This window comes from Aythya fuligula, chromosome 1 (genome assembly GCF_009819795.1).
Source record: "Aythya fuligula isolate bAytFul2 chromosome 1, bAytFul2.pri, whole genome shotgun sequence".
NCBI classification, from domain to species: Eukaryota; Metazoa; Chordata; class Aves; order Anseriformes; family Anatidae; genus Aythya; species Aythya fuligula.
This window is the reverse complement of record NC_045559.1, coordinates 86,932,028-86,944,904: the sequence shown is the minus strand read 5'-3', so window position 1 is coordinate 86,944,904 and position 12,877 is coordinate 86,932,028. Positions and strand designations below refer to the sequence as shown.

At 50.6% G+C, this 12,877-nt stretch overlaps 1 protein-coding gene across 3 annotated transcripts in view; it reads right to left on the bottom strand.

Annotated features, from left to right (window-relative positions):
* LSAMP (limbic system associated membrane protein) overlaps positions 1-12,877 on the bottom strand; it is an 873,680-nt gene that overhangs the window by 253,464 nt on the left and 607,339 nt on the right. For 2 of the 3 annotated variants that reach the window (XM_032181789.1, XM_032181807.1), the window contains exon 1: positions 6,895-7,596. In XM_032181789.1, the coding sequence (XP_032037680.1) occupies positions 6,895-7,049 (155 nt within the window). In that variant the 5' untranslated portion in view covers positions 7,050-7,596. Of the gene's footprint in view, positions 1-6,894; positions 7,597-12,877 lie in introns of those variants that run through there. The other variant, XM_032181799.1, reaches the window with a different exon arrangement.

Below are 12,877 nucleotides of genomic sequence, written 5' to 3'. Positions count from 1 at the left end.
CGAGGCACGGGAACCGAAGGGACGTGCAGCCCTGAATCATGATCTCCCTCGCCTGCTCTCACAACAAATGTGGGCAAACAGCAAGGGACGGGGGAGCTGCCCACCTGAGAAAGAGACACGCAGGGCTGCAAGCAAGCCCCGTTAACCTGTCCACCGGGCAGCACTGCCTCTCACCCACACAGCACTTGTTGTTTTATGAAGTCTACGTCTGTTCATACAACCACACGCAAGAAAACACCTTCTGCTTTTAACCGGGAACAAACACAGGGAGCACACACTAGCGCACAGACCTCCCAAAGCCCACGCAGACGTGTTCTTGCAAAGCCTTTGTTGAACTCCAGCCCAGACGGGGTGGGCTCTGCTGCGCTGCGACAGCTCCGGCTGGAAAAGCCCATCCCTGGTGGATTCAATCACGCTGTGATTTCCCCCCTCCTAGCACAGGGCCCGGCACAATGGGGGCACTTTGGGGTCACAGAGGGCCTCTCCCACACAACCGAGCTGCTCCTAATTGCAAGACGTGCACAGCTACACATGCACGGAGGAGAGCGGCTGCTCGGGTTATTTTGAAATAGCTGCTTTCTAGGCAGAGGTGAAACTCGTCGTTATTAGTTCCCATTACTTACCATAAAACCAGACGTGTTAGATGTGCCTGAAGCCTGCAGCGAATGCTTTGGTGTCAGATTCAGCTGAAAATCGCATTCGTTTCTTCTCGAGCCAGGGAAGAGTAAAAGAAAACTCAGTAAATTCCCGACATCACCTCCGTGCCCTCCACCGCGCTGACTCCAGGAGAGCAGGAGTTCACGCCAGCCGGAGTGAATTTTGATGGACAACAAAAGTAGGCAGCTTCAGTGCAAATGGCTAAATCCAGCCCTGCCGTAAGCCTGCTGAAGCCCTGCAGCTGCATCGGCGGCGAGCTGTGGCCCCGCAGCCCCGTCAGAACGAGAGGTCTATGGGTCTGGATGTAAAGGGCAGGTACGCCTAATATATATTTTGAAAACTTATAGCTAGGAGACTGCAAATTCCGGTAACTGCAAGCTATTTTAAGACTAGGTCCTTCCTCATGACCTGCTGGGGAGGGGGGTGGAGTGGAAGAGGTACCGAGTCTGAGGCACGCCAGGTAACACGTAGCACTATATAAATTTTAATGCCAACTAAGTAGGAAAACATATGGTACTTAGCTGCAAACTGAAGTGTGTGTGCAGGCTCAGGGGAGGAGGTTAAAGCCACACAGGCTGATCCTGTCTCTCCTCCTCCATCTTCCTGAGTGCAAATTATACATACGGTGTTATTAAACAGAGATCATTTCCCCCAAAGAAGAACCTTTCCGTTTCTCACTTCCATCCAAGCCCTGCTTGTGACAGGTTCGCCCCAGTTCGCAGCAAGCACAGCATTAAGAGGCCTCGCTGACAACTGGGCACACCACATTTAAGCACTGCGTGTATATCCGTGCACGTGTGGGAAGGAAGGATGCTGATCTCCAGCCTCTGACCATACACACATTGCAATTTCCTTCGCTGTACGCATGCACACCCGCTCCCAGCGATGTGTGCATGTGTGCCGTCATATAATGGCACCATCTGCTGCCAGACCTGGAAGTTTTGCAACATCGGCTGCATTTATACGTCCCTCTTCATAGTTTTTTTGTGTGTGGTTTAATGTTTTTCAAAGAGGGGAGTACCAGCAGAGCACGGACCCTCTTGCCCAGACCCTGCCATACCTCCTCCATGCACATTATTTGGTAACAAAGGCCTCGTGCACGCCGGAGACCAAGGAAAGAGCACCTGGGGCTCGCAGCCAATGCTGGTACAGACCAGGACATGCCAGGGAAACCTCGCTCAGCATCTGCTGGCTCGTGGCGAGCCTGATCCGTGCGGCAACCTGGGCTAATGGAGAGGTCGTGGGCCAGCCCCGTCACCCTGGGGTGCCTCCTCCTCACCCCCAGCCTCTGCCCGTCCCAGCTAACAGCCCACACACGCCGCGGACCCAGGGCTCGCTCCTGCTCGCCTGGCACTTAATAGAAAGGGTGCCGCAACTTAGCGGCGGCCCTAAGTGCCACAACAATCCTACTGATAATCAGGGTTACAATTTTACTGCCAAGACTCTGTTATTATGTGGCATTATACCTTTGAGCGAGCCTATTCTCATTCCTAGCAAAGAGCTCAACTCAGTGCTCCCTGTTATAAATCATATGCTAATTATAAGTGTAATCTGAACAGCTTTTCCTTCTCTCTTAAAATTAATGTACAGGGCATAAACTTTGTTGTGATGCGGCGGTGCTGCTTTGCCCGAGGTCCCTTTGTCCTCTAGCACAGCTCCACACGTCGAAAACCAGCAAAAAACTGAGTGGTCAAGAACAGAGGGAGCATAAATTGCTCATGTTGCAGGATCACACGCAGTGCTATCATTCTTGTTGGTCATTTGAGGCCAGCCCAAATTTAAGGCACTAAGGACCCATTGGGATGGAAGTTCCCATACATGCCATCAGCCTAAGTCCTCCTACTAGTTACAAATACCTGGTAAGAATGGATATTGTGCACTCAGTTAACTGTTAGTATCCATCAGTGCATCAGAAACAGATTAATTAGATTCCTGATGAAAAGTTGACGCTTGGAAGAACTCGAAGCCCATGAGCCAGGTTCTGGACTTGGCGAGGTCCCAACCCTCCAAGGGTCTGAGCATCACCTGAGAAGCACTGGGCAGCTCAGCCCCTGGATGAGTCACTTGTGCCTCTTTATTAGCCGTCCCTGGGGACCTGCCCCAAAGACAAATGAGGTATTTCTGGCAGTGCCTTTGGGCTTTGGTGGATTTGTCCTGGTACAGCTGAGCGGGTGGGAATGGCAATGTGACCCGTTGTGTTTCCAGCTAGTGACGAGCTCCATCCATTTCAGTCACAAAAAGCCAAACCTGCCCCTTGTGCCTGGACTGCCAAAAGCCCTGGACAAGTTACAAGTCCTGCTGAAGCCCTCAGACAAGTTCTGTAAAGGCACTTCAGGGACGAGCGCGCTGAGCTGGCTCCTGATGGAGCTGATCTTTCCCCCCGACATGCTGTACAGATAGCTGATCCCACACACAGCATGGACTACGGAGGCCAAATTGCTTCCAGCCCTGCCTGAAGGCCAAACAGGACACACTGGCAAGGTCCCCTGCCTCCCCAGTTTGCAGCAGCCCTGTGCTACCACACATGTCCTGGCTTAGCCAAGGTGCTCCTATTTCTCATCCCCTCCCCGGGCTGACAGCATACAACCAAAACAGGGTCCCTGCCTTTGCTTACACACTACATGCAGACAAAATGAGGTAGGAGAGGGTGCTAGGGGGTTGGCTAAAAGAAAGAACACAGTCGGGGTCGGCCCTTATTTTTCTTTTCATGTTTTAATTAGTTTTGGGGGGTATTTTGTGTGTTTATTGCTTGGAGATATTTTTCTTTCATGTCAAGCTGGGAAGCTGCATACAAAACCCGATAACCTTGTGTCTGTGATCTTGCGAGCAAAACATTGGCAGGAACTACACAATTCCTTCTCAATACTTAAAATAAGGTTCAGTGTCCTCCTTCACTTGCTGAAGACAGAGTTTAAAATGAAACCTTAAACCTGACAGGGCCTCTGATGTACAGCATCATCTCTGAAGCATCCTGGTCCATCATCTTGGTTTGTAGCTGGACAAACACCATTATCTCCTCCCCTGTTCCGGCTTCCAGACCCCTCCTCCTCCCTTTTCAGCCTTACTCTACGGAGCTGACCATTACCCTTTTCCCTGCGGACAGTCCAAGCTACTTTTCTTCTCCCTTTCTGCAATTCCCTTCCTAACTTCCCCGTGCCAAACGCTCGCTAAAAGTCATCAACCTTCAGCAAGGCCAACAGATGAATCAAATCTGCTGCCAGGTCGTTTAGGACATGAGCCAGTACAGCGTTCAGAACATTATTATTTTTTTTTTTCAAAGTCCATAGCAAGAGAGTATTTAAATGCCATAGCTTTAAAAAGCCATATCCACGCTTCCCAGAATAATTACGTTCTAACAAGCTGTAGACGAAGCTCCAGAGGAGTGGCTTCCTCTAGGAACATTAGGGCTTATAAGAAGAAAATATTTCTTCTCCCCTTCATAGATGAGTCCCATCCACCCATTCTTCCACCTACACGTGTGGCAGCGTATATAAACGTTTAAGGCCCCAAAGGAGAAGATTCATTGAGAATCCCGTCTCCTGTGCCGCACTGAATGTTCCGCACCACAACGTGCATGAACAAAATGTTTTTGGCAATGTTATCATGATGTACATCGCTTTCAACTCTCTCCAACTACATACCATTTTTATTCCCTCCTACATTTTCACTTCCTTACAAGCTACAGGATGGAGCTCCTGTGCGCTGGTGAGCTGCTGCTGCGTGTTGCCTCTTCTCTCGGAAGCAGAAACACAACAAAGGCAGGTGATAGCATCTCTGTATCCCTTACCTATCTCTCTGTGGAGGTAAAGATCTGCTCAGCACACAGTCAATACGGATCATCTCATGTTTTTTATTTTTTTTTTCCCCGGCTAGGTCTTCCCCTTGTGTTGCCACTGGTGGATCTGCAGGCACGGAGAGCAAGGTGCCGGGAGTTTTTCAAACACGAGGCTGTCAGAGTGAGTTATGCTTCGGAGGGGCAGGGAAGATGGCGAGGGGGGAGCTAGCAAACAGAGCCTGGCTTTAAAACTGCGGGACTGAAATGCCATCCTGCAGGACCTCAAGTGGCCTGGATGGAGGGGAACCTCCCCACCTTCAAGCCCCGTGGGGCAGTCCTCTCTCTTCTGGAGCAGGGAAAAAAAGTTGCTAGAAAGCTGAGGCTGGTCCCAGGGAAAGGGAGGGAGACGAGCTCCTTTCCTAGGAAACATGGAAAGCCAGGTCTGCTTACAGAGCTCAGAGAGGCAGCTGAGGCAGGAGAAGCCCATGCACTGCCCACAGCCACTTCTGATGGCAGTGCAGCCTGCCAGGAACCCCAGAGGCACCGTACTGCTCGGGGCAAGCAGTTACTGAGCTGGGAGGTGTGCTGCTCCTGTGAACTGTGTGGTTTGGCACACATCTGGCTGACACAGCTGGATCACCTCGTTCAGATGTTTTATTTTACTGCCTGACATCAGGTTGGCAAGCCAGGCTCCCCAAACACGCATACGGAAACCACTCTCACACGCAGCCCCGCTCGGCTTGCTGACAAAACGCTTTGCAGGCAGCACATGCAGGCGGCGTCTCCGCCATCCGCTCGGCCCTGCTCTGCTGCAAACGCAGCTTTAGCACACGGTGTTTAGATAAACTCAAAAGCTCCAAGGTTAAGTGGGAAATAGAAATCCAGTGACCCCTGGCTGGGCAAGTGAGCTTAATGACTTGTCTGCTGCTGTATGTACCAGGCATATGCCAGCAAACAGCTGCCTGACCAAAGCTAGGGACTGATGGAAAGGATTTGCCTTTAAAAAATATGGGATAAGGCAGCTGAGAGTCCCGCCAGAAAAGGGTTAATGGGACGTATGAATTGCTGCTGGGTGGAAGGGAGAGGAGCCTGGAGTCAGAGGCAACACCCCTTGTTAGGTGCTTGCCGTGTCGCATCTAAACCCCTTTCCACCGCGTATGCAAGGCAGATGAATTACCCTGTAAATCCTATTACTCCGTGTGGATAAATCTTACGTGCGAGTTAACAAGTCTGGAGAGCTGGGGAATGGGAGCTCTGAACGGATATGCCAGGATCAAAACAACCCAGCACACGGGGGCTGAGGGAAGCGATACACACACACACACACACACATCCCTCTTCTGGCATCCTTCGTCCCCGATCCCATCTTCCTGGCTCACATGCCCCGCTGTCATTAAACGGGAGGGATGCAGGACGCAGGGGATCCTGCAGCAGGCCTTTCGGTGGCATCTAGCAGGATTTATTTCAGAGGAAGAGAAAGAAAACTTTGCGGCTGCTGTTAGCTTTGCTGGGGAATTGCTCCCTTGACGCTTCAGGGTTTGTGCACCATCAGCTCCTCGTACAGATCCCAGAGTTATTTTACATTGAGTCCAGGAGTTTTATAGCCGTAATATACAGCGTGTGCACACTCACACGCGCAGCGTTCTCCTTCAGCAGTGAAGTTACCGAAGGTAAGTTGAGCACGGCAGAACACGAACAACAAACCCGCAGGAAAAAGATGCCCGGCTTGCAGCTATTTGGGACGCTCTCAAGCAAAAGCCCGAGAACTCAGGACTGCCTCTGGAAAGAAACCCTGTGCAATGGCTAGGGAAATGCAAAGACATCCTCCTCACACACCCTGCAAAGAAACCGACCCAGCAAACGGGCTACAAGCTGTGCAGACCTCGGAGCTCTTCCACTGTTTTCTCTCCCCAACCTTTCAAAAGCTGTATCCATTTCCCCTCCCTTCCGGGCAGAAAAATAAATAAATAAAATTAAAAAGGCAGAGTTTCCCCCAAAGAACTTGCCCGGGAGTTCCTGCGGCACCGGGGATAAAGTTTTTGCAGAGGTAGGAGAAGAAGTGTGGGGAGATCAATGCAACATCTGGCAAGCACAGCTGGATCCCTTTTCGATTCCTCTATTGATACTGCAGGGCTGGTGGGAAACCTACGTTTGCGAGCGCCGGCTGCACAAACAGATCTCTCCCCCCCCCGAAATTCTTTTGATCCGGAGCACGACGCGGAGGAGAGCGGTTGCAGACGGCTTCCAAAAGCTTTGCAATTTGGGGTCTTAAAGCCCCAGCACGCGCGCGGAGCCCGTTTGTAAAGCAGCTGCTGCTGCAGTTCGAGCCGTACAGCAACGCACGCTTTTCACAGAGGCACACACACACACACACGCGCGTACGGAGCATCGCATCCATAGGGTGCACAGACACAGAAACAAGACACACGAACGGAGAAGGAAAAGTTGGCAAAATGCCCTACCTGAGGATGGCCGTATCCCCCTGCCTCACGGTGATGTTATCGGTACCTCGGGTAAAATCCACGCTGCGGACTGGCAGCCCTGTAGGGAGAAGGCAAAGCAATCTCAGTAGGACCAGAGGTAATTGTTTCCGATCAGGCTGAGCCCTTGCTACCATGGCTGGTCTCGTTGAGTTTCACTGTCTGTACTTGTCTCTCTCTCTCTCTCTCTCTGCACGAGTATGTGGATAGATGGATGGAGAAAGAAAAACAATAGTAATAATGTACAACTCTCGCTCTGATGGACAGCCCCAGAAAGGGGAGGTGATTTCACAGTCCTCCTCAGCTGCCACTTTCTCTCTTGCTCTTTTCAGTCTTTCGCTGGCTTCTTTCCCCCTCTTGTCCTTTTTTTTAAGGCTTTCCAAAAAGTCTTAGCACAACCTTCAATTAAAAAAAAAAAAAGCAAAACAAACAGAGAGAGGAGCGTGCGTGCCGGCAAGGTAGATCAAAACGACGCACGAGTCAGGTCGCAAAATAATTTAAAAATAGCCGTAATTAAATCAACCCGTCTGGAGTGATGGAGAGAGGCGGAAAAAAAATAAAAAATAATTAAAAAAATAATAAAAGGAAAAGGAACAGCCCAGCTCCTGTGCTGCTGGCTGCGCGTGTGGATGGTCCTGCTCCAGTGCGTGGCTGTGCAGCCTCCCAGCTCCCTTCCTAACCCACTTTCCCAGGCGGAGCGAGGGAGGGAGGAGGGAGAAGAGGAGGAGGAGGAGGAGGGAGGGAGCCGTACTCTGAGCCACGGCGGCTTGGCTCCACAGCAGGAGTGAGCGCGGGAGGGGAGCGCGGAGCAGGCACTCGCTGCCCCGAGCCCCCAGCCCCACCAACCCCATCGCCCCGGGACGGTTCTGCGGTGGGACCCGAGCGTGGTCGTGGGCATGAGAGGGGAGAGGAGAGGCGATGGAGAGGGAGGGGGGCACTGCAGCGGGGAGAGGGAGAGGCAGAGAGGGAAGGGGATGGGAGAGGAAGAGGAGGATGGAGGGAGAGGAAGGCAGCAAGGAAGGGAGAAGGCAGGGGAGGCAGATGGAGGGAGGCCCAGGGAGCGGGGTGGGAAGGATGGAGGACGATACAGGGAATATCGACGAGAGAAAACGCAGGGAAAAGGGAAGGAGGAGGGAGGGTGCAAAGTAGCTGTGGCCAAAAGTGCAAACAACTTGGCTTTGCGGCCCGAAGCCGCCAGCTCGCTGATTTAAAGAGGAGCTTTATTGGCAACTGCCCTTGCAGCCTCAAACCCTGCTTTTCTTTTTTATCCCCCCTCTCAGACTTTCTCTCCCCAGCTAAACAGTTGCACATCGCTCCCTCCGCCTCCCTCCCTCCCTCCCTCTCTCCTCTCCGTCCTTCCCTTCCCCCCCAGCTCCTTTCCCAGCCTGGGAGGGCTGGATGGCCGGCAGACAATGCTGGTATTGAGCTGCCCGCAGTGTGAATGCTCAGCCTGTCCTCCCCGAGTGCCAGCACCCACAGCTGAGCCCGGAGCCCTGCGGCAGCGCTGCCCACCGGGAAGGCTCCCGGAGCGCACATACCATCATCCCCAGCATCGTCGCGAGGGGAAGAAGGGAGATTAAATTAATGGAGAGGAATGAGCCGTGTGTTTCGCTGCTGACGGTGCCTGCCTGCTTTTCTCCCCCAGCCCGCTCTCCTCTGCCTGCCGGAGGGATGAAGGGATGCTCCGAGGGATGCTCGGCTGGCGTAACCCCTTCTGGGGCTGGGAGGGGGCAGCGGGGATGGGGGAGCAAAGAGGGGTGGCCAGAGACGTGTCCGGGGACGTGGGTGCAAGAAAAGCTGGGGGAGCTCTGCTATGAGGTGCTGCCCTGTGTGGTCACAGCACTGCTGCATGCGTGTGCGGGAGGGGAAAATGCATGTCCTCCGTACTGCCTGCTTCACTGCTGGCCCTGGAGGCTCCTGGGGACACGGTGGACCAAAAGTTAAGAGATGTAAGCACTGGCTCCACGTCCTGCAAAGGGCCACTCGGGACCAGATGCACCCAGCCCTGCATCCTGGCGCTGAGCGCAGCCTGGAGCCAGCGCAGGAGCACAAGGCGAGCTGCAGTGACGCTGCCCACGAGCACTTCTCTAATTTCCAGTGATTGGTGGCTGTGGCATGTCCCAAGCCAGTGGCAGTGTCTTTGTAGTTAATGGCCCTGGATTGATTTTCTTCTTCCAGGAATGCGTCCAGTCCTTTCTGAACCCCTAGGAACTGACCCCTGCAGTCTCGGTATGGAAAGGCCGTGCTGTCTAAGAGTACTTAAACAATCCCTTCATGTGTTAAAAGCCCACAAATTAAGAACTAAGGTCACGACACCCCTGCTCCAGTGTCATGCAAGCAGTGGCAAAAGAGATGACTGCTTTGTATTCGGGCCAAGGGAGTAAGCAGATTCAGATAGTTCCCCTACAGGAGACTTGGCGTGGGTGGCACCAGAGAAGGGGAGCAACAAGTAGGAGCAGGGCATTAATCCATTCCCAAACTCCTGCAGAGAGAGATCTGGGGTGTCACTTTGAAGACAACCATGCTGCTGGTAGGCAGCCACCAGTGAGATGCCCATCTAATGAGATGGGCAGCACCACAGAGATGCCATGGCACTGGTGGCATCCCACATGCAATGCAACAGGCACCACCAGGAGGACACCTCCGTGCTCCTGTTGCAGAGCATGAGTACAGCTACGAGACCCAGCCCCACGTGAAGTTCCCAGTGATGGAAACGCACCCCTCTTCCAAGCCAAAAGGTTGCACGGATGCATTTTACAAGGGTCTTCCACATATGTTTCATCTACATCTAATAAGAGCTATTGTATGTTAATTAAATGCCAGTGGAGTAAGGAAAACATATTTGTTGAAGATTAACTATTATGTAATGCAAGAAGCATCTGCCACCCAACTGCTAGAGCTCACTAAATATTTCCTTATCTCAGAGTATTTACTTAGGAGGCAATAACTATCCAGTTAAATCTAAATTTAATGCTTAGTTAAATATACCTTGTGGAAAGTGGCACCAATATGTTTTATACAGAGAGTGACAGAGGGGGTCTGGGGGAGAGAGAAGGCAGGCATCCTGCCCCCAAACCCCTTTTAACATCCTGACTCAAGGTGGGACTACAAAATGGGGTGCACCACAGGAAGGCCCCTCCCTACTGAGATGGAAGAAGTGAAGTCTTTATCTTCTTAGACATTTATACAATCCTCATTAGAACCACCTTAGCATACCTATTTAATAATAATAATCATAATAATCAGGGAGATGAGGATGAAATTCCCTTGAGTGTCTTGTAAACCTTGGGGGAGAAAAACACCACCAAAATTGATGGGCCATATCTGCTTTTAGAAACATACAGAAGTCAAAGTAAAGGGTTGCTTGGGTGTAAAAGTCCAAACAAGCAGGAATCGCACAAATCCTAAGAGAGATCCTCACAAGTAAAATAAATAACGTTGTGGGTTTTTTTTTTTTTTTTTTTTTTTTTTTTTTTTTTGCCTGTGCTCCCAGAAGAAATAACTCTCTGGACCCATCTCCCCCTGCTGGAAGCAGATAATGAAAACAGCAGATCTGCCTTCTAACTTTCCTACCTTCTAAAACCCAGAGGGAAAATTCAAGTAAACAATCAGCCCAAGCACACCACAAACGTGTCCTGCCACCTTTTAACGCCATTTACCAATACCCTGTAGGCGAGCCAAATTTTGCCAATATGCAGTAGAGGAATGGATGGGACAGAGCCCAGTCCTACAGGTATCCTATTGTCCAGCTCCAGAGCAAATGACACCCTGCTGGCCTAGAGCAACACCCTTTGATGAGGGCAGGTTGTACGGCACCACCAAAGGCACGGCAGGAACGCCTGGATGGCAGATGTACAGAGCTGTCTGTGTTTCTGTGCTGTGGGTACAGGATAGCTCTGCATGCAAGCTGATAGGAAAACAGCAACACAAGCAGACACAGGCTGGCTATGGAAATACACATCAACAAAAATTTAGAATCACAGAACCACTAAGGCTGGAAAAGACCTTCGAGATGATCTGGTCCAACCATCACCCTACTACTGATGTCACCCACTAAGCTTCAGGCAATGCCAGCTGCAGCAGCCATTTGTGTGATGGGGCTGGCTGCCCTCTAGGAGAGCTCATCAGCTCTCTCCACAAACAGCCACAAAATGGCAACTGTTGTCACTGGACTTTCAATGACTACCAAGCACGCTGAAACTGGTGAATTGTTCCCAAATCTCACTAGAATCGAGGAAAAAAACATTTCTGAAAAAAAAAAAATATATATATATAAAAACTGCTCACACACACAAGCTTCCAGACTCTTTCATGTCCCACACGATTGCTGTAAGGGGAGTGTGTAACTGCTCCGCCAGCAGAGTCCAGGCACCTAGGGACTTAATACAGGGTATCTACAATTCTGAGCGACAACATATGATTTTTTGTGAGCTATAAAATGCTTAGTCAAGATACACTACTGTACTCAGCAGCAGAGCCTGCCCAAAGCTTCTCAGGCATGCAGAGAAAATACAGCTTTGTTGCGTTGGCAGAGGAGTTATGGAGAGGAACATGAATAGACAAAGGGGTTTCACTACATGGGGAGGAAGATTAAGGGACTGTGGCAAGGCAGGGATGATGTCTCCTTCCTTTCATCCTTCTTGTACCTGCACACATTTCTGCCCTGATGACCAAGGGCTGCATCCATTGTATTAAGCATCTACGTTCCACTCTCCTTTGCTTCCTGGGATGCAGGGAGCCAAAGGAGGAGGAGAGGAGGAGGAGAAGCAGGGCCAGAAGAGGGGTGGAAAAGCCTTTGAATGCAGCAGGTGCCTCTACAGGCAAACTGAGGAAGAGGTTGGGCTTTGAATGGTTAATCCCCTTCTCCTCAGACTCAGAGAATTCCCCTAGGCCGTACTCCATCCATACTTCCAGCCATACCTGCCTGATACAATAGCCTCCAACTACACCAAGCCAAAGAGTCAGCTAGAAGGGGAGGACACTTCCATGAGGCAACTGGAAAGAATAGTCTGCTGAGGGCAGGATGCTGGCTACCAAACTGCATCCTATGCAGGCTGAAACATCAATGCCTCTTACTCAGATCCCCAAGGCACTTACAGAAGACAGGTTATATGGAAACATTCTGCAGTCTGAGGAAATACAAGCATATGATAGCTTTCATACTAGAATTAACATTTTCAGTATGTACTTTATTAAAAAAAACAAAACACTTTTTATGACTACTTTGCAATTCTATAAATTAATCCATCTTTTTTTTTTTTTTTATATCTGAAAATCAGATCTTTTGAATCTCAGCTCAGTCCTGAGACACATAACAGGGCATATAATGTAACCAAACCAAGCTTCCTCTGAACCAAAGACCTCATCAGGAAGAAGGATTTAGTGCCTCAGGAGCACGCACAGATAGGTCATAACGGTGGGCGAAAACATGCAGGCACAATACCTCTCTGTAACTGTGGTCACTGAGCTGTAACAGAACCTCCTCCTGTACAAGAACAATAGCTGATTTTCACCAATTTGTAACCTTGTTACTATGCAATCGATCTGGCTTCACAATCGATCACCTCGGTGTGGACAATTTAGAGGCCAAGGGCCAGGTTCTCAATTGCCTTAAGCTGACGTATCACCCCTGCAGTTCACAAAGCTCTGCTGATTTCCACCAGCTAAACGTGAGGCCTTGAGTTTTGAAGTTCATCTGCTTCTGCATTGCCTGGGTGGAAAACCCTTATCGCTTTTGCAAGAGAAAACCTCGTTCAACTGGATAAATGGATTTTGTGCTCACTCAGACTTCTCAGAAAGTTTCGCCTTTAGTTAAAGGCTAAATCTGATGCTTGGAGAAGAGGAAAACAGCAGCCCAAAGGTGACTTTTTCAGCAGGATATGACCAGGTGGCATTAAATAATTAGCGTTGCAACTGGTTTTTGGCCTTAATTACTGGTCCCCACCACAGCAAGTGCTTGTAGGAC